A 22,469-nucleotide genomic window follows, 5' to 3' on the forward strand; every position below is an offset into this window, starting at 1 on the left:
TCCTGTTTAAACTCGTGGTGAAATGCCATCTTTTGGAAATGGAATGAAAAAATCACTTCTGAGCACTACAGACTTGTGCTGGATTGGGAGGGAGGAAGAAAGAAAATGTATGGAGGAAGAAAGAAAATGTATGAAGGCCTAATACTAATGTAAGTTTTGGTAATGCAAGATTAGCCATTGTCCCTTTTCTCTGTGCTTCTTATTTTGCAGTATATCATGTATACAGAAGACAGATGAGTCAAAATATGCAGCACCTAGTCTTCTAGAAGGGAATGAGGCTGCTAATATGTGACAGAGTAGAGTAGTGTTTTAAAGTTGTTTTAAAATCCATAGGAAAGAACTCTCAAAACCATGTAGGAAGTGAGGTTGTTATTATCCCACAAAACCATGACAGATTCATAAACCTGACCCTTGGGTTAAGAGAGGTGGGGAGATTCTAGACCAGAGCTTGGCTCTCAGGTCTGTTAGGGATGCACGGTTTATTCTCTGCCCTGCACTGTACATATGCTGGGAAAACTGAAGTGTTACTGGAAACATCTTGTCTTTAAACTTTTCAATGCATAATAACTTGGTGTAGTATGCACGATTTAAATCCTAGGCTGAGGCAGGTGGATCTTGTGAGTTCCAGGCCAGCTAGGGCTACAAGCCAGGGCTTTGTCTCACACAGTAAGAAAATGTGCATAATGGACTGGTAGGTGGCTCAGCAGGTAAAGGCGCTTGCCACAAACTGGTGCCCCGAATGTGATCCCCAGGATCCACATAACAGGAGGAAACTGACCCACACATTGTCTTCTAGCCTCCATACAAACAAAGTGGCATGCATGTGCCTACACACATACATTAATTCATAAATGTAAAAGATGCACACATGGTGAAAATAGAGGGTTAACAGCACCTTTTAAAGATTATTATTTCATAGGAACGGTTACATGGGGAATGGAATTGTTAGACGTGCTCTTTGAGCAGATGCTGTTCCTAGGTGGTGGAGGTGGGCAGGGGAAAGAACAGTGCAGAGTAAGGTGCTGTGCCTGTTGGTTGGTTCCTGGTTGTCCTGCCATTGTTCCGTGTGCATTTCTGTTAATGTTGCCAAGTATTAGAGGATAAGTCCCAGTGCCCAAAGGGTGTTAGAAGTAGAACGGTCATTATAAATGTCCTGCTGGTCTTTCGGGAAGGCTGTCTTCTGGAGGTGCCCTTTGTCATACTTTCACTAGCATCATCCTGAACTGGAGTTGGACAGAGACAGATGAGGGAAGTGCTCTTGGCTAGGACCACTACATCTAGAAGACAATTTCAACTGTTCCCAGGGATCCATATATGCATTGCTGGGAAGATACTTGTGTTTATTGTGCACAAAGTTCATTCCACAACATCTGAACTAAAAGAGTGGATGTGGTTAAAGGTATAGCTTGACAGAAAAGGTTCCTCTTGAACATGGAATTGTTGAGCCGTGTCTGGACATATTGCTAGGTTGACTGTGGAGGGACAGAGGGAGGCTCACGGGGCGAGGTCTGCAGCCCTGCGCTGTTGAGATTGACATCCTGAGAACCCCTGCCGTAGGTGCATCTTCAGTGCTCATAGGAATACATTGAGCAGGAACATGCTTTCACGTTTTAGTATATAGATCTGAAGATAAACTTAGGAATGCTGTGCTTAGTGTGCTCTGTTGCTTTGTGTTTCCCTGTAAGCTAAGCATTGAGGGAATGCAGATTTTAGTTGTAACTTCGCCAGTACTTCTATCTAGAGGCCTGCTGCCATTTTTTTCTTCTATGAAATTTTTGTTGCCAAGGAAGAGAGGATTACAGCTTTGTCTGACAGATTGAGATGGTGTGGTGTATTCTTGGTTATCAACATACTCATGTATCGTGGGGTTTTAGATGGTGAATAATCACAATGTGGGTGCAAGTATGGTACATACTGTGTAACCTCAGTTACCTAATGTATGTACACTTGCAGCACCCAGAGGGACACGGCAAGCCGAGCTGCATGTGACTGGGTGACTGTTCTTGGCTTCTTGTGTTTTGTTTCCTGTGATGCACATGCTACAAAATAAAAGCTTCTTTTTAAAGTTTAAAAAAAAAACACAAAAAACAAAAAAAAACAAGTAACATATGTGGTGGAGTGATTATTCTCTTGTATACTCTGAAGATTTGTCACTCAGTTTGCTTTAATAAAACAATGACTGGCCAGCAGATAGGCATGAGACAGAGGGAGCATGTCTAGAATGTGTTATGCTAATAAATGTTCTATGTGGAGAATATGTGTTAACTTAAAAATGTCACAGGTAGTTAGTAATAAGCCTGGTCTATTGGTCAAGTATTTTCAATTATTAAAAGCCTCAATGTAGTTACTTTGAACTGGTATGTAGGAAAGAAATGACTATTTAAAAATGGCTTTCCAATGTGTGGCCAAAATTTTCACATAAAATCTGAAATACCTTGGAAAAGGAATCTAAACACAAAACTGCATAGTCAAATGCAGCTTCTCGGTGACTGCCTTTTCTTTGGTGGGCTATGCTAGCTATCAGTGACCAGAGGCTTGCCTCCTTTTACAGATGGCTTTCTGAATCAGCATTTCCAGAAAATAGGTAGTTCTTTTAAGAGACATTAAGTTTACTCGTATGGTATCTTCTTTCTCTTGCTGACCTGAGAGCCTAGGTAATGAACTAGGTACTCCTCCTGTATTTGTGCAAATCAAAGAATGTGTGGAGCCCTAACTTGATACTCCAGGACAGACATGCTCAGGTGTTAAGGACATGTGTTTGTGGCTGCAGCCCACCTTTGGTCTTTTATTCGACATGACTGCATCTTGAATAGTTTCTAGACAGCATTATTGGGAATTACCTTCAACACCTTCACAGAAATGTCCTTTCTTAGTCAGTGCACTGATCTCCTTTGCTACTGTGCTCTATATCATATAGAAATTTACCATAAAGTTCTGTGTTCAAAGATATGATTGCTGACTTCTACTGGGGAATGGTATTTTCCCCATTTTTAATTCTGTGTCCAATTTCTTAATAGTTCAGAATTTTGAGCTCTTTAAATGCATGATGATTGATTGTGCTCTACAAACAAGTCAGGATAAGAGAAAAATTTAAACTGTGAATACAAAAGTGATGTGTTTACTGTCATTAGTAGGGGGTGCCACCAATAAATGATAACAACATGATTGCTCTTTCTGGCCAACCAAGAATGATCTACAACCTTGTAGAGGGAACTCAAGCAAGTCTACACCTGATAAGTGAGTTTTTATGTTCCAAATATGGCCAATTGCTTTGGTTAAATAGCCAAATATCTTTTAAGACTTTCATTGTCAGCTTGTTTTCTGATTTATTTTTTGTACTTTTCCCTCATTTGAGGAAGATTTAAGCTCAGGAATTCTTTAAGAACCAAGACTAAGTTAGTTTTCAATACTATCAGTCCTTTATTTCTTCTGGGCCAAGGATGAGTTAAGATGAACTTAGATCAGCCTTTTATACCTTACTGTTATTAATGACATGTTCATGAGGCTGAAAAGAAGGCTTAGCACTTATAACATTGGTGACTCATCCAGAGAATCTTTGATACTCAGATCCACAAGACAGCTCACAACTGTCTGTACCTCCAGTCACAGGAGAGTAAACACTGTCTTCTGGTCATCACTAGTTCCTGATACACTTGGTACACTCACTGGTCAAACTCCTACATCTAAATTGAATTTCATTCAATTTTAAGGTAACAGACACATGAAGAAAACCTATTTAAAATATAGAATCAAATACAGATTTGTCTTTTCAGTATTTGCACATTTTGTACCCTAAGAGGCCAGAAGAATGCACCCGATCTTCAGGACCTCCAATTACAGGGAGTTCTATCCAATAAGATATGGTGCTATGAATCAAACTTGGGTACCCAAGAGGAGCAGTACTCCTGAGACAACTCTCCAGGTCCCACATGTGTCATTATAATTCTTAAGGTAGAGGAGTCACACTGTTCCTTCTGTCTCTTATCACTTGAAGGATAAAGTCCACTCTAGATGGTTGTCAAAGATTCAATGGATGGAATGTGAATGGGATTTATATATTGCTTCTTATTTTCATTGTTAAGAGAGCTCTATGTGAGGGAACATTTAAAGGTTGGTTGAAATCCATTTGACTCCAGCTAGATTTTATTAGGAAAGTTTCCTTAACTTGGGATAGGCTTTGTCTTTTGTGATCTTTTTGAGATAGGATATGTCCATATAGCCACTGATGCCAGGTATGCACTATGTGGAACAAGCTGGCCTCAAACTCACTGAGATTAGACCCACCCACACTCCCGTGTTGTGATTAGAGCCATGCACCTCTAAGTTGAGCTGAAATGTATTTTTAAAGGACTTATTGAGTTAAAAAAAAAACATAATGAAAGACTTAAAAGGGAACATCATTGTTTTGAGAAATAACAGTATTTCTTCAAATTCTATAATTTAAATGGCCAAATCATTTCATATGTTCACAATAATGAGTTATTTTTATTGCATTGTCAATTCCATCCGTTTAAACACATGTGCCATGCTGTGTCTGTAGCACAGATAGGAAAACTAACAGGTGTCTATGATCTACTTCCACTTTGTGAGTTTTAGTCCCTAAACCTAAGTCATTTGACTGCAAATACACTCAAAGACACTTCCTTTGGTTTAAAAATTATGTGTGAATGAGATGATGTAGTAGTGTGTATAAGTGACTGAAGAAGTCAACAAATATGAAAAAAATTTGTAAGAGTATGAGGGTAAACAAGATATAGAAGCCAGGTTATCAGACTTAGATGCAATGAACTTTAATAAATGATGCAATTTTCTGGCATGTGATTTTGGTTCTGAGAAAGTATAAATACATGTCTTGTTCTCAGAATGAAGAAATTAAAAAATCTGTGCTGGTAAGAATATTTTCACACGCAAAGAGGATTAACAATTCAAATTGTCCCATGGTCTTCTATTCTTGTATGAAATTACATTTACAATTTGAAAAGAAAACAAGACTTTAATGTTGTAATATGTCTTCTAATTAAATTTGAGCACCTATGAGATGACTCAGTGGGAAACGACTCTTATTGGCAAGATTAGAATCTCAACCTCTATTATATCTTGAATTTTTCAGGAAAATGAGTGGAGCTAGAAAACATCATTTTGAGTGAGGTAACCCAGACATAGAAAGACAATTATCGTATGTACTCGGTCATTAAGTGGGTTTTAATCATGAAGAAAGAAAACCAGCCTAAAATCACAGTATCAGAGAACTTAGACAACATGAGAACACTAAGGAGACATACAAAGTTCTAATCTACATGGGAAGTAGAAAAACACAAGATCTCCTGAGTAAATTGGAAGCATTGGACCTTGTGGGAGGGCTGAAGGGAAGGGAAGAGACAGAAGGGGAGCAGCTAAAAATGTAGAGCTCAATAAAGATCAAAAACATTTAAAAGAAAAGAACATTAAGTTATGGTGTCAGATAAACAGTTGATTGCTAATTATACTACTTTATTACATCTATAAAAGATAAATGAAAATACTTCTTTGACTACACATAAGGTATTTAATGTTTCTTATTATTTATTTTATCGGTCATTTTAATGTGAATATTGTTAAATTCTGTTGAAAAACCACACACATTTGGAGTTCAACATCTACCCTTGGACTTGTATTCATGGGGCAGACATATATGAACATCATGAGTTCAAAACTATCCCTGAATTTTTACTGACATCCAAGTTAGGATTAATAACAAACAAAAGCTGAGGGGAATTTCTGAAAAGATAAAAATAGAAACCAGAAACAACCCAAAACATTTACTTGAAAAGTATGTTCCCACATGGCCTGACACTTCAATAACCAATGGGACACAAGTATGATGGGTTTACCATTCTACACATTACAGCAGAAAGATACCCATCACTTGGTAAAGGCACAATGATGAACAAAATCCATAGAAGTAATATAAAGACTACAAAATAGAATTCACTAAATGGATTTGCCACACATATAGCACACTTTAGTATGTCCCTCAAATATTTCAATGTAGAAACCACAATGCAATGATCTCCACCAGTCTTGATTAAACATGGTATGTAATTTACTTCCTTCAAGGCTATGATAAAAAAATTTACTTAAAGCTAAAGAAAACTGTGGTGTCTAAAGAAATTAACCAATTGTTGTCATGAATTGAACTTTCTTTTTTCTAAGAATGTGTTCCTATTTCCAGACGTCAAAAAGATATAGACTTAAAATATTTAGGACACTAGAGTCATCCCTAGGTGAGAACTAATGTCAGATCTTTGACAGCTTCCTGTAATTTCTTCTGCAATAATATCCAAGGTATTATCTTTATGTGGATACAGAATACACATTCAAATACACACAGAGACACACACATACATCACATAATTACAATTTAAACAACTTTTAAGACACTTTTTCACTCATGAACACTTTTCTCCTGTAAACATCCATTCCTGTAAAAGAGGAGCTGAGAGTCATCTTACAGCTTACTTACACAATGAATTGGTTCGTGTAAAGAAAAAGCAAACTTAGACTTGAAGTAAAAGAAATTAATTCTTCTAAGAAAGTTTTCAGGCCGAGCAGTGGTGGTGCATGCCTTTAATCACAGCACTTGGGAGGTGGAGGCAGAGGCAGAGGCAGAGGCAGGTGGATCTATCTCTGTGAGTTAAAGACCAGCCTGGTCTACAAGAGCTAGTTCCAGGACAGGCTCCAAAGCTACAGAGAAACCCTGTCTCAAAAAACAGGAGGAAAAAAAAAAAAAAAAAAAAAAAAGAAAGTTTCCCAGTAGAAATTTCTGGTGCTGATCTCCTCCCCTCCCAAGGGAATATTTCATAATATATGTCCAATTCTTCTGTCATCTTCTGAACTAAGTAAGTTCCCAAACAGAGGTATCAATTGTATCTTGGCTCAACTCCAGGAGTTTCTGAACCATTCCAGTGTCAGAGGTACTCACATAAATCTCCAATCAGATTTATTTGAGAAGGAAGAAAACATGAGTATGAATACCTCTGCAGAGTGGGGAAAGGGGCAGCTGCATACTGAATGAGCATATGGCTCAAATAGGACTTCTTAGGACTAGAGAGCAAAGGAGATTTTGATGGTGGGAATTTTCTGGATTTCAATCCCTGATCCTGAAAAAGCTCAGAGATGGGGTTGATTTTATGCTGAGGGATTGGTTGCTTTTGTGCTCAGTTGGACAAGGGTAGAGTTTGTTTTTATGGTTCTGGTTTGAGAGCCAAATTTTGTTTCTTTACTGGCCCCTTTTAATGTTTTAGCTGTTTTCAGAGAGATGTTGTTTCTTTAACTACATCTAGATTCAGAGACAAGGTGCTTTCTTTTGGCTCTGGTTTCAGGACCAATGTATGTTTATTTGAATACCCTTTCTCCAACCAATAATGCTTCATAAAATGTTTGTCCATTAGTTTGCTACTTCAAACTAAAATAAAAAGAGGTATCATGATGCTTGAACAAATTGTTAACACTATGAAATTTTTTTTCTATACAATAACTGCTTTTGGTTAAAGAATTTACAATAAGCCCTCAGTTTTTTCCTCAGGTCCAAAGATTATGGTAATATGCACAAACTTAATCAGATTGATTGCACACAAAATGTCTTACTCCTATATGAACCACAAAACATTCCGACACTGATTTCATTCATAGAGTATCACTACAGTATGATTTTTCTCATGTTTTTAAAGAACACACACATTAAACTCAGAGTTTCTCAATAGGAAGGCTTATTTTACATATTTGGAGATGATTGGGATAAAGGATTCACGACAGATTCCATTCACATGTATCTCTCCAGTATGTGTTCTTTTATGCAATTGAAGATTACCACACTGAGCAAAGGCCTTACCACACTGATTACATTCATAGGGTTTCTCTCCAGTATGTGTTCTTATGATTTTGAAGAGCATAGTTTTGAGAAAAGGCCTTACCACACTGATTACATTCATAGGGTTTCTCTCCAGTATGTGTTCTTTTATGATTTTGAAGATTACCACGTTGAGAAAAGGCTTTACCACACTGATTACATTCATAGGGTTTCTCTCCAGTATGTGTTCTTTTATGATTTTGAAGATTACCACGTTGAGCAAAGGTCTTACCACACTGATTACATTCATAGGGTTTCTCTCCAGTATGTGTTCTTTTATGCAATTGAAGATGATCCTGACGTGCAAAGTATTTACCACATTGATGACATCCATAGGGTTTCTCTCTAGTATGTGTTCTTTTATGATTTTGAAGAGTACAGTTGTGAGCAAAGGCCTTACCACATTGATTACATTCATAGGGTTTCTCTCCAGTATGTGTTCTTTTATGATTTTGAAGAGCATAGTTTTGAGAAAAGGCCTTACCACACTGATTACATTCATAGGGTTTCTCTCCAGAATGTGTTCTTTTATGCAATTGAAGTTCATTGTTACATGCAAAGCACTTACCACAATGATTACACTCATAGGGTTTCTCTCCAGTATGTGATCTTTTATGCATTTGAAGATGACTGTGATCAGCAAAGGCCTTACCAAGCAGATTAAATTCATATGATTTTTCTTCATTATGTGTTCTTTTATGACTTTGATGAGTTTCATAAAGAACAAAGTCTTTATCATCTAGACTATATTCATAGGGTTTCTCTCCAGTGTGTGTTCTTTCATGCATTTGAAGATGACTGTGATAAGCAAAGGCTTTACCACATTGCTTAATTTCACAGCATTTTTCTCCAGTGTGTGTTTTTTCATTTCTTAGAAGGTGAATGTCATAAAACAAGGCTTTAGCATAGTGAGAATATACTGAAAATTTCTCTCCAGTTTGATTTCTTTTAATTCTGCAAGGATAAATGACACATGTAAAAGCTTTACCACAATCAATACACTATCGAACCTCATACCTGTATGAATTAATTTCATAATTTGTTCAAAATATAAAAATGAATCAAATATTAAGGTTTTATAACTTTGTTTAAAATAATGTTTTCTTTTATTAGGGGTTATTTTGCATCTGGAAAAATATTTGTGATGATAAATTCCTTTGTGTCATGGTTTACCATTTCATCTATACCTATACCTATATTTTTCTATGATATTTTTCACATTTTTGAAATGAACTGCATACACTGAGTGCTTTACCAACTTTACTGCATTCAAAAATTTGACTATACTACGAATCATCATACATTTGCTAAGTGAACTAAGACACCAAGAAGTATTTTCACAGAACTAGAACTCATGGGGCTTTTTTGTAATGTGAGGTTGTTTATGTATTAACAATGATGGTAGAAAACCAATTACTTGTATATTTGGATTTAATTGAACAAGTATACTGTACATGGGAACTACAGTTTATGTTCTAATTGTTCTTAATGAGACATATGCTACGTCTTTCCATATCTATATTTTCACACGCTTGTGTCAAGATTAACATATGATACACATAGTAAAGGAAGAATAGTGAATAAAAGATTTCCACATTGAATCCTCATGGTTTGACTTGCTGTTCCTCATAGACTTGTGGTATAGATATTAAGGTTTCTCCACAACAACTATGCCTTGACCCTTGACTCTAACTGCCACTTTCACTAAACTTAGCAAGTCACAAAAAGTATATGAGTAATATAAGACTTACCATGGGCTATTGATTTAGTAGAAAGTTTGCAGCTAGCCGGGCTGTGGTGGCGCACGCCTTTAATCCCAGCACTCGGGAGGCAGAGGCAGGCGGATCTCTGTGAGTTCGAGGCCAGCCTGGTCTACAAGAGCTAGTTCCAGGACAGGCTCTAAAAAAGCTGCAGAGAAACCCTGTCTCAAAAAACCAAAAAAAAAAAAAAAGAAAGTTTGCAGCTATACTCATCACTGAAATGTGTATACATTTTTTGTCATAAGTAGCAAAAAACAAATGGACTGGCAGATCTACTACATAGCTCTCATGGTGCTATGACTCAAATGGTGATATCTGTTTAGTCATTGCTGCCTTGACTTTTTCTTAAATTAATGCCTTGAAAATGCAATTCACATACAAGAAATTGGGGTATATGGATTTGTGAGAATTTAATAACCATCAATGCACTTAAAGCTGTACTTATTTACATTATTGCTTTTGATTAATTGTTCCAGGACACATTACAAACTCATCAGAGGCACATTGTTATGAACTTGCAAAAGGAAATTACCTTGCAGGTCTTCTAGAACACTGACTATGTTCCTCAGTGTTGCAGTCCTCTAAAATGTACCCTGAAATACAGTACCAGAATATGTATGTTATATTATTTAATATTGTACAACAATTAGCTTATTATTTTAAGTGCACCTAAGAACTATGATTGTTATTCATCTAATTTTCTTCTTTCTAAATCAAATTACAGAACAACATTATAAGCCAAGGAAAAGTTGTCTCCATATTTTGAAACATGAAGGAAATTCATTTTTACCTATAGTAGTGAGGTTCCTGAAGGTCTCCAGCATCACATCTTTGTAGAGATTCTTCTGGGAAGGATTCAGTAAATCCCACTCTTCCTGAGTGAAGTTTATATGTAGATCATCATAGGTCACTGCCTTCAAATATATATCATACATGTGTACAATGTAAGCATGACAGTGACAACATTGGAAATGCATACTTCTTTGAAAGTAGAGTTGTATGATTCTGGTGTTCCCCACTCTTATTCCATGATATAGTCAGTCACTTTAGAAGTAAATTGAAAAGGAGAGTCAATTCTGTCATTTCTATACACTTTGAATGGGATTTCACTTCATAAGAACAAAATCTATTAACAGGGTGAGACAAGAAAAAAAGATCAAGAGTAAATTGTATGCATGAGAAAATTGTAGGAAAAATTACTCATTACAGAAAGGAAAAAAGATAGACAAATGGGTGTATTGGTGTATTGTGCCTTTAACAACAACACTCAGAAAACAGAGGTGGGTATATTTGTCTCTGAGTTGAATGCCAGTCACGTCTATGCAATCAGGTCAAGGAGAGGTGGCATTAAGACACATTAAGACTCTATCTCCATTGCAAACCTAAATGAAACAAACAATTTGATAGAAAAACTAACAGGCTTTTATTGAAGTTTCTACAAAGAGTTGTTTTCACTCCAGTTCTGTATTCATCTTCCAGACCCTGAAGTACCCTAATATAAATTGCAATATCAATAACATTTTGTTGAAAAAGAACTTCCTGTATAAAACAATTACAAGTGGACAGATGAAAACAGTAGAAATATAAGTGTTGGTCGTAAATAATCAACACAGAGCTGGAGAGAGGGCAGATTAACTCAGCACTCTTGCTGATCTTGAATGGAGGTGGACAAATTTGCCTGTACTTACATGGGGATTACAACTATCCATTTTTCCAGGGTCAGGATTTCTGAGATCCTTTGATCACTCTCATGACCAGGTATCCGTATGGTACATATCCATGCAGGCATATAAACAATCATATTGATTTAAAAAAATCAAAGCAAGCATAACAAGAAAGAAGATGTTCATACAACTGCAAGTTAATTACTCAAAATACTCCGGCAGTATTATGCCATCAATCCATGGGATGGCATCCTGGGAATCAGAGTGATACCCTCTGTTAAATTTTAAAATTCAAGATAAGCATAAAGCTCAGCACAGCAGCATATATTTGACATAAAAAATACCTGCATTCCAGGGCCATCATCCAATAATATAGAAACAAATAGAGCCAGGAATGGTCCCTCCCTTTATTTTCAGGAATTTAGAGCCACACAGTTACTCAGATAAGCAAACAAAACAATTAAAACAGCAGGTTACCAAACTCCTGAGCACTGAATAACAACTGTTTCTGCTATGTCTTATGTGATTTAGAGATCAAGCCTGTAATGATGGTAAAAAGCATTTCAGTATAAGTAGGAAGTTGGCTGATTAATGTCAAGCACAACAGAGTAGATTTCAATGTCAGGAAATTACTTGAGGGTATCGAGACTCATAGCATACAATGAGGAATTTCATCTAGAAAGGCTTCTCCTACTAAAGATCCACAGAAAATTGAAATAAACCAATAAAAAGAGAAAGTTCTTCAAAAACATGATATTTTCTGGGAGGTTGTTCATTCAGTCAAGTACATTCTGAACCCAGTCACTATTGGTCCATGGTCAACAACTGAAAAAAATCATTTCGTCACTTCAAAGATTCACATTTAATGATTCTTAAAGAAGGACTCTTAAAAGAAATGCAACACTAGCTCAGAATTGAGAAATAGATGTTTATTTATTAGGGATAGACTCACAAATCAGAATCCTATGCTTGAACTGAGATCAGAAACCGAATCATGCAGCCAGAAAACAGGCTGGACTCACGCTGTATGGCTTTCTACAGCACCTCTCCCTTTTGTTTAAATAAGAGAGTCCTAAGCCCAATACACAATTATATACAATAAGAACAATATATTCATTAATTATCCTATCCTAACTAGTTTATGTCTTGTATAATAACTTGGCCAAGTCATGAGAGGAAAGTACCTTCAACTATCTAGTCTTCAACATCATCGAAGATCTGAGAAGGGAAATAATATTACTTGAGAAAGCAGGAAGTGGAATCATGCAACTTTCAAAATGCACAACAAATTACAGAGACAACTGGCTCCCTGGGCAATCATTCAAAGTCTCATTGGTAATGTTGAAGCAACCAACTTTGGCAAACACTTAGAATAACTGACTGACCATTTAAGGAGGTAGGAAATTTTTAAAAACCATCTTACCCTGTCTTGGCAAGATTTCACAGTCCTGTTTATCCATGTTTGGATATCATGTACCTTGTCAGTGGTTGATACATGAACATGTCTTTGCCAATAAGAAAACAAGCTCCAAGTGAAGTGACCGGTGTTCAACATTCTCTTGGGAATAGAATGATGCTGCCAGGAGCAATTGTGTCTCACTTTAAGATAACTCAAAGTTATTTAAATGCCATAATCTACAGCTCTTTGAAATGATTGAAGATCACCTATCTATGCAGAATATAATCTCTACGTATCTAAAGAACCTGATTATTCTAACTATAACAAACAAATGACTATCGATCTATAATTCTTAATACCTATAAACTTAAAAACTAAGACTCATATTAGACTATTATACATTAAACAACTGTGAAACAAATGAGGACAATGACCTCAAAATGTAAACCATGTATAAGTATCTTGATCAGAGGTAGAAATGTATATTGCAATGTGATAAATATATATCAATCCATAAAAATGTTTTAAGCAGAGGTAGAAGCATGAATACATACAATATTCAATGTAATTTCACATTATAACAATATACAAGAATTTATACCAATGCAATTGCCTATAAATAATAACTCACAAATATTCACTCTATTATTCACTATTATTATTAGTGTGTGTAAACTCACACTAATCTATTATCCCATCCAAATTTCCCATTTTTCAAAGAGATCCCTCAGCCTCTAAAATTTTATCTCCAACCTGCAACCCTATACCCCTAAATGATGTCCCTAACCCTGAGAACGAACTTTGTTGGGTGAGGGGACGTTGTCTTTTAGAAATACTTCCACCTATCATGGGGGTGATTTTCTTTCTATGGGATCCTGTGAAACTAAAATGATGGTTAAGTTCCAAGATTACTGTCTGGTATAATTGCAAATAGTCTGCATATGTGGTAAGGTTTTTCTGAGCTTCCTATTAGGCGGTCTGTCCAGAACATTGAAAAAAGTGCACCATTTCAGCTAACCAAGTTGGAACCATCTTGAGCAGCTGGTACTCAAAACAGATCTTGTAGTAGCGCTATCATCATCATGACGTAATGTCAACCAGGTTGAGTTGATGTTCTGGGGCTCCATCTTCTTCCTGGACACTTCAAAATTTACTGCAGGAAAATTCATTATTCACTGTGCAAAACTTAAACATTATTTATATAGACATATACAGACATATATATTCAATGAGATGTACAATAGAGACAAAAATAGATATAAAGAAAAGTAAATTTTTTTCTAAATTCTTTTTTCTTTCTGTCCCATGCTCTTGACATGAGACAGAAACTCTGAATTTTTCTTTTAACAGCATGCTTGGATTTACAGAGGGACAGAGCCAGTGTCCAACTCCAAAGTCACCTCTATATATTCATAAACTTTTATCCACCTACAAAAGGCACCCAATGAAATGATAGGATAAAAGTGTAGATTATTGAATCTGCTCTTAAAAAAATAAAGAGGCATATATATGTATGATGAGATAAAAGGGTAGATCATTAAAATTATTTTTAAAAAATAACTACTTATTTAAATATTTTACATTGATATAGATATGTATGCTTCCTTTCGATACTAATTTGATTTTTTTTTTGCTAAAACATACTGTCTATAATTTTATATTCTTACTCAAGATATTTTACGTAAAACAACTCACTTAAACATGTAACGAAAATGTCTACTCCTTGAAAGTTATTATTATCAACTAATTAAGATACAAAGTACTGCATATTAGTAGTTGGTGACTTATTACAGTTAAAAGTATAATCAAGTTAGGTATGTTTTCAACAATATACAGAATTTTATTATGCCTCCTGTTCTTCCAGTAACCTTGAGGGCTGTGAGTAACATCTGTGTTAGCCAACAGAAAAAGCAGTTATCTCAAAGTGACTCTTAAACTGTTGTTTCTGACCTTTAATTACTGATCTGTCTTAAGACAGAAGTCTCATTATATAGATGTTCTGCTAGCAAACAGAAGAGATTGCTTGTGATGGCTCTCCAGCCCCTTGTGCTTTATTCTGGCTTCAGATAAATGCTGCTCCACTGATGCCCAATCCCAAGCAACCTAGAAAAATGATTTAAGGAAGAGTGGGGGAAGCAAGTGGTTGGGGATTCCTGCTTGAGAAGTGTGCCTGGGGCCTTTGGCGAGGCTGGGAGTGAGGAACCTCCCGCTACAGGTTCTGGGACCAGCTGGGGAGTCCCCAGAAGCCAAAAGGAGCAGGAAGAGCTGAGACTAGTTGAAGTGGACCTCGGGGACAGCATCATTGAGGACCCAGAGCTAGAAGTGATCAAAACTTCAGGGAGTCGGGGAGATAGAGGAAGAGGATGAGAAGTTAAAGGAGCTACAAAATGAGGTAGAGAAGCAGATGAAGAAGAGAACAACCCCAGGCAACGCTGGCTCAGTGATCACGTCTCTAGAGAAGATGGAGGCTGATGCCAGTTCCATCTGTGTTGGCAATGTGGACTATGGTGCAACAGCAGAAGAGCTGCAAGCTCACTTTCATAGCTGTGTTTCAGTCGATCGTGTTACTACAGTCTGTGGCCAATTCAGTGGCCTTGCCAAAGGGTTTGCATATATAGAATTCTTAGACAAAGAGTCAGTGAGGACTTCCCTGGCTTTAGATGATTCCCTGTTTAGAGGAAGACAGATCAAGATGATTCCCATCACCACAACACACAGGGGTTTCCCATGTATCCAATACCATGCCCAGGCTACCAATTACATCTCCCTGTCTCGACTCTACAGTGGTTTTAACAGCAGGCCCTGGGATCAAGTCTACAGGGGCCAGGCTAGAGTGACATCATGGCATTCCCCTTACTAAAAAAAAAGTATTAGAAGGAGAGAGGGGGGAAAAAGAATTTAAAAAGAAAGAAAAACAGAAGATGACCTCAAGGGAAAAATATTTTTTAAAAATGTTATACTCGGGGGCTGAGAGATGGCTCAGAGGTTAAGAGCACTGACTGTTCTTCCAGAGGTCCTGAGTTCAATTCCCAGCAAACACACGGTGGCTCACAACCATCTGTAATGGGGATTGGTGCCCTCTTCTGGCCTGTAGGGATACATGCAGGCAGATGCTGTATAAATAATAAATAAATCTTTAAAAATACATATACTGTTGAAGGGGGAGAATCCCATAATTAACTGTAGGGACCTGCTCTGGGCAGTAGGGGAGGCCCATAGAATGGCGCAGGCATGACATATTTTCTCTGGAGATTCAACATGGACACTTCTCAAATGAGCAACCTGTTTCCTGCCCTGCTCCACTTCACTCTCTTTGGGACTACTCAAGGGTAGGTGGGTACAGGTGGTAGGAGGCCTTTTTTTTACCCAGAGCTCTGGAAGGGCACCAATCTGTTCACCTTGTTTCCTTCCCTCATTTCTCTCTGCATTTTGCAGTCTCTGCCTGCTCCTGATTTCCCAGGTCTAGGTACACCCTACCCTTCTTTCCTGAGGGCTCCAGCCTCTCCAGTTTGTCTGGTGAACTATTTTGTTGGCATTTTTATTTTTCTGTCTTGAGTATCTTTCTTTGCAGATTTTTGTAGCAGAAAGAACTCACTCCCAGTGGATTCAGGGTAAATTCCACTTAATCTTGGGGAAATACAGTACTTTGTTTTGGGAAGTTTTGTAGTGTTGTTTTGTTGTTGTTGTTGTTGTTTATCAGGTGTTCTTGTTTTGTTTTATATTTTCTTTACATTTTTCCCTTTTATTTGGAAGGAATAGGAAGAAATGGGAATAAGGAGGTGGGAGCTGGATTTTGTTTATTTTTTTAAACTCATTTACAAGGGATGGGTTTTTTTTTAAACAATGTGTCATGAAGAATATTGTTTATGGAAAAAAAGAAAAATGATTTAAAATTTATTTTCTGCTACAAGGATTATGGTCCAAGATGTAGATTATGCTCTATCTACCTGCCCAACACAAAGCACATCTGAAAAATCTCTGCAGATCAAAAACTCCTTTGTCCCCTGGAACTAAGCTTCACTGGATCACACCATTGCAGCTAGTCGCAGCATCACATTAAAAGCATTCTAATCATGCATTGCTAGAAGAATATCAATATCAATATCATCATTTCCTACCAGCTCCTAAACTATTTGTAATCTTTATAACACAAATTGGAATGCAATATTGAGAACTTCTGGAATCTAGACCTTCAGTTTTCTAATCTTTCTTCCCACTGCACACCAAGAGCAGTGCCCATGTGTGTACCCGGGATGGTCATATCCTGAATTTCCAGTCTCCTCTGCCCCAATAAATTCATATACAGGGAGGCTCAGAGGAAAAGGGCCACTGCCAGCATGAACCACATGGACCAACGTAGCTACAGTCTGGCTCATGATCAGTCCAAGTCATAGCAGAAATGACAGTTCAACAGACCTCAACACCCAACACTCACCACGGTATAGCTTGTGATTTTCCTTACTACTACAGCAGAGGCAGAATAGAATCAGGGAAAGAACCACAAACTGTCTGCCACTAGTACTCCCCATTGCTAACCCTTCCCAGAATTCCTCACTGGCTGGGGCCACCCAGCTGGGCCACAATATTAGCAGCTCCTCTATAGGAGTATCAGAGATCAAATGACTCAGACAGCACAGTACTTCCAGTTCTGCCCTCCCAGCCCAGCAGACAGGGCCCCAGTTTAGACAGTTTGTATTTAGTATACATTATTCCACTCCCCTATAGCACATCCTGTTTCTAATCCAAAGCACAGGGTCCTTTGTGTGCACATTCCATTGCACACTCACTTTCCAATGCAGCCATCCCATTGCCTCAGAGATGGGAAATCCTGAAGACAAACACAGGTCACATTCATAAAGCAGTCACTGTTCCTGTGTAACTGTGGTTACTTTGTAACTGTTGTTAAACAAAAACAGACCAGGAATTAGAAAACAATAGGGATCATGTTAGGGCTTGGAGGGAGCAAAGACAATGTGAATATGATGTAGATTTAATCTCAAAAAATTATTTTGAAAAGTTGGAATAGGTTTTATGGCCATGTTGTCCAGAGACTACTGATTTGTAGTAGAGCACAATAAATATTTCTCATGTATTTTCCCTAAAGATGAAGATCTTATTCCAGAAAAGTAACAGCCCTGTTAAGCAGGGACACAGCATTTTACCCAGATCTTCTATTTTTGATGAACTACTGTAAATATAGCAATTAGGTTTCAAGATAAGGTCAGTCCCATACCCAGATTGCCATTGTCCGTGGACTGCAAACAATGGTCAATCAGGACAATCATACACAATTGACTACCTGATTCCACATAAGTAATCTCAGTTGAAGGAGGAAAGCTCTCACCCTCAGGCCAACCTCTCACTTCCTGCACTGTGTCTCCACCAACTTCAAAGATGGTCATTGAGTTCAATTCTTATGCCAGTCCTTCTTCATTTCTAAGTCCCCAATAAAAGCCAGAGAGAATAGCAGACACTCGTTAACTGCTCTATTTTTTTTTCTCACTGACTAGTGAAGGACAAACCTGGAAGGAGTTGCAGGACTGTCTTCCCAACATGGGCAGCAGCGGCAGGATTAGGTGTTCAAAACGATTCTCAGTTATGTAGCATGAGGCAAGCCTAAGCTACAGGAGACATTGCTCTACACAGAAATCAACAGTCAACATCATGAGAGAAATGAAATGAAACTATTAATGTCTTAGAAACATTGAAGAACAGAAGCAAATAGAGATAACAGCAGTAATACACTTAAATTAAATATCTGCAAATGACACCAATAAGTGATTTTTATTTATTTATTTAATTTTTTGGGGGGAGGGGGTTCGAGACAGGGTTTCCCTGTAGTTTCTAGAGCCTGTCCTGGAACTAGCTCTTGTAGACCAGGCTGGCCTCGAACTCAGAGATCCGCCTGCCTCTGCCTCCCGAGTGCTGGGATTAAAGGCGTGCGCCACCGCCGCACGGCTCAAAAAGTGATTTCTAAAGTGATGATAAAAATGCACTTTTAGCTGGGCAGTGGTGTCTCAGGCCTTTAATCCCAGCATTTCGGAGGCAGAAGCAGGCGGATCTTTGTGAGTTTGAGGCCAGGTTGGTCTACAAGAGCTAGTTCCAGGACAGGCTCCGAAGCTACTGAGAAACCCTGTCTCAAAAAATCCCTGAGTGCAGGGATTAAAGGCGTGCACCACCACCACCTGACAGTGACTTTTTATTTTTAAATCAGTGATGGCTTCTTTGAAATGGTTTGGAGTCAAATATCTGGACAATCCTGGTAAACAATGTATACCTGGGCATTCTAATCTCTACCAAGCCTAATGAGCATATACTTACTTTTTGGGTGTTTTAGATGCAGTTCTCCCTCTGAAAGATTCTACTTTGTGAGACTTAATTATTTTTTAAGCATTGGTCAATCTATTGCATCACCAATTCTACTCTTCAACATTACGGTACACTGATGGAAAGCTACACAACATGTGAGATGCCTTTGAGAACCTCCACAAATTTAAATATGAATTCAGATTATATTTAAAACTTAAATGCAAAGTGCTTAATATCGAGAAGATATTGGAGAAACTGGGCTTCTCTGAGTTTGGCAACTTGTTTCCATGAATGCATCAACCCTGTTGAAGTTGACTAGGAAGGTGTTTCTACACCCAGCATCCTGCTCCCAATATTCTAAGGAGATGAAGCCAGAGAACAAAGTTATTCAGAGGCCTGCCCCGAGTTAGCAGGGACCATGAGGGACTTCACAATACAGGGAATATGGCGGCAGGTTCCCAACCAGACCCATGTAGGTAACAGCGTAGTGTCTACTGCACCTCGCCCTCTGCTCCTCCTCATCAGGAGACAGCATTCCCTCACTCACCATGTTGTGCTTCTCCATTTTGCCAAAGTTCTCAGCTCATCAGCTCCCTGCAACAGCAACTGCACCCGAGCACAGGAATCCACTGGCGCCAGCTCCTCTTCAAAGCCTAGACTGAAGGGGGCTACCCGGAAGAGACCTGCCCTGCTTCTGACTGGCAGGTCACCTGGAGTACATGATTGGCTATTGAGTCCTGAGTGGCAAGAGCACTTCCCATAAGGCTATAGTGTGCTTAAAGAGACAGAATACTGGTTCCTGTCCAATTCATTCACCTCAACAGAGAACTTTTCCAGATCTGAGAACCTATGCATTTCAATAGCACTTGCCCCTGGCTACAAAAGCAATCAATGTCATCTTCTTGTACTCCATAGGAATTTTCTCTTTCTTCCAGCAAACTATGTGACTTGTACGGTGCTCAGTGCTAGGTGGGTGGAGTAATTTCCTCTCCCACAGAGGTAAGGATGCCTAGAATACTAAGAACTAAAGAGAGTTTTAAAGTTACAAAATGAAATATTTGTTCTGTGGCTTCACTCTGAGGTCAGATGAACTGAAGGTACCTTTTACATGGTTTTCACAGGGATTTCACACAACAGGAAAGAAAAAAGCAGGAACCAGATCTCAATCAAGATGATTGGTCTTTCCCCCATCAGAAAGCTGGATGATGGCTCCATTGCTTTGTGGGTTTTATTCCTAAAATTCGAAGCACACTCCAGGGAAATGAATAATAATAAAATGAGTAGTGTTCATGGAAATCTGAATAGGTAGAGAATAATGGAGCCAGAAAGAATGTCTTCATGAGCACTATTGTTAGCCAGCACATCTCCCTCCATGGATAGGTAAATAAAATATACAACTGCAGTATTCAAGATTCTCTACATGAACAGGACAGGTAGAATAAATCTCACCATTATGTAACAGGCGAGCTTATTAGAATGTCTGACAGATAACTTAAGATTAGCTCCCTACAAATGGCAATTGAAGAATCCAATAGATTGCTTCTCAGCCTTTTGTCTAAGATCAAGTGAAGAATCCGGTAGTTGTTCTGCCCACAATGATCTGTGACTCAGCTGGTTTTAAGTATTCACCAAAATTGCAATGAAGTAGGCGCTAGTGCTAGTAAAGGAATGAGTTTGGTAGCCAGAGCTAGAGCACAGAGGCAAAAAAAAAAAAAAAAAAAAGACTTTTCTTTTTCAAAATACTTTATATGTGACTGCTGCTACCAGAATGTAAGATGCTGAATAATGTTGGGTCATAGTCTTTGTTTGATTCATTACTTTTTTTGTGACTCAAGACAGGATTTTTCTATGTAGTTGTAGAACTCATTCTGTAGTCCAGACTGGTCTCAAATGCAGAAAATCCCACTACCTCTGCTCAAGAGTGATGGTGTTAAAACTGCACAGACACCGGTGGGAGAGATGGCTCACTGGTTAAGTGTGCACAGACACCAAGCAGCTTAAGGTGTGTCCTATCATCTCAAATTATACAGATTAATGAAGGATTATCCCATTTCAAAAACCTTTAAGGAAAATCTCTCTCAGGCATAATCAATTCTTTGTGTATCATCAGATGATCCCAGAGGTAGTCAGTTTTAACTACCAAAAATAGCCAGACATTTCAACAGTCAAGACAGATGAAATGAGAAAAAATTCTTGCCTGCAGGAGGCAAAAAGAGTGTGGGAGTTGTTTTCAAAACTGTTTTTCCTCAACAAGTGAAGCCTGGAGATTTTACGTAGGGAGTCTGAACCTGCTCATGCAATGTTCTCCCTTCTTTAAGCATGCTCAGTTAACAAATTCACGTTAATGATAATCACAATGTAAAAGCAGAGACATTTAGGGATATTCTTACCTCAAAATCATGTGGGAAAAATGTAAATCAGACAAACAATGGGAAGAAATGTCTCTGGCATGTTCACATTGCACCATAAGGTCTTGCTTTCAATTCAAGTGGATGACACTGTGAAAAGTTGATTATCAATCTTGAGGCTTATTCTAAAAGATAACTTTACCAACAGCATAATTTTCACAAACACAAAAAAGTAGAGAACACAAACCCAGAAAACTTCAAGGAAAAGTCAACTAACAGCCCTCTATACAGTGCTTCTGGAGGAACAGTTATGATGATCTCTATTCATCTCAGAGAAAGCTGCTTTGCTCTGAGCAGGCTGACTAGGCAGAAAGCCACAGCTGCTACATAATCTACAAACAAAAAAAAAATCACACAACCCAGGAAACAAGAAACCTGAATAACATACAAAAAAGGAGCACTGGATAATTGGAACAAGATTACCCCTTAAATTCATTCCAAATATCTGCCACTGCTGCCCATAAAAGCTTTGCAAAAATAAATATAGTCAAATATGCAAGCGCATACCTTTAATTCAATTCACTGGGAAAAACTGAACATTTGACAGTGGGTCACTGAAATTACTGGGCACAAGTGAGAAGTGTTAAGTCTGGAGCTTAGCCTCCAGGCCCTGGCATCCATCCCAGCCCCCCTGGCCTGGGAGCTGCAATAGCCTGGACTACAAATCCCAGCATGCCAGGTACAGACACCCCCCAGGGAGGGGTCAGGACCACTCCCACAGCATATGTAGGTGTGATCCCAGAGGAGAAACACTGGGTTCCAAGTTTGCATGGGCTCTCCTCTGTCCTGTCTCCCAACATGGGATAGGCCACCAGAGGGCACTGTACTTAATAAAATGATGGGCATTTTGATTTGGTTTCATTTCACCTAATTGGACTTCTACGTGCTAGCAGAGCTGCACAATCTTAGGATTTTCTTAGCAAGAAGGAAACACAGTACACACAACAAACACTCTTTGGAGTTTGTTAGAGGGGGCATGCACAGGCCTGGGAAATCAGTGTGCAGAGGGAGGAAGATGGCTCATCCAGCTTTTAAAAGCTG

At 38.3% G+C, this 22,469-nt stretch overlaps 1 protein-coding gene across 1 annotated transcript; it reads left to right on the forward strand.

The window, feature by feature from the left end:
• Positions 1 to 936: 936 nt before the first annotated feature.
• Positions 937 to 15,571, forward strand: LOC119804035 (polyadenylate-binding protein 2-like). Its single transcript, XM_042054294.1, is given in 3 exon segments — positions 937 to 1,014; positions 14,833 to 15,048; positions 15,050 to 15,571. Coding segments are annotated over 3 exon segments (816 nt in total).
• The last annotated feature ends 6,898 nt before the right edge of the window (positions 15,572 to 22,469 follow it).

This window comes from Arvicola amphibius, chromosome 18 (genome assembly GCF_903992535.2).
Source record: "Arvicola amphibius chromosome 18, mArvAmp1.2, whole genome shotgun sequence".
In the NCBI taxonomy this organism is placed as follows: domain Eukaryota; kingdom Metazoa; phylum Chordata; class Mammalia; order Rodentia; family Cricetidae; genus Arvicola; species Arvicola amphibius.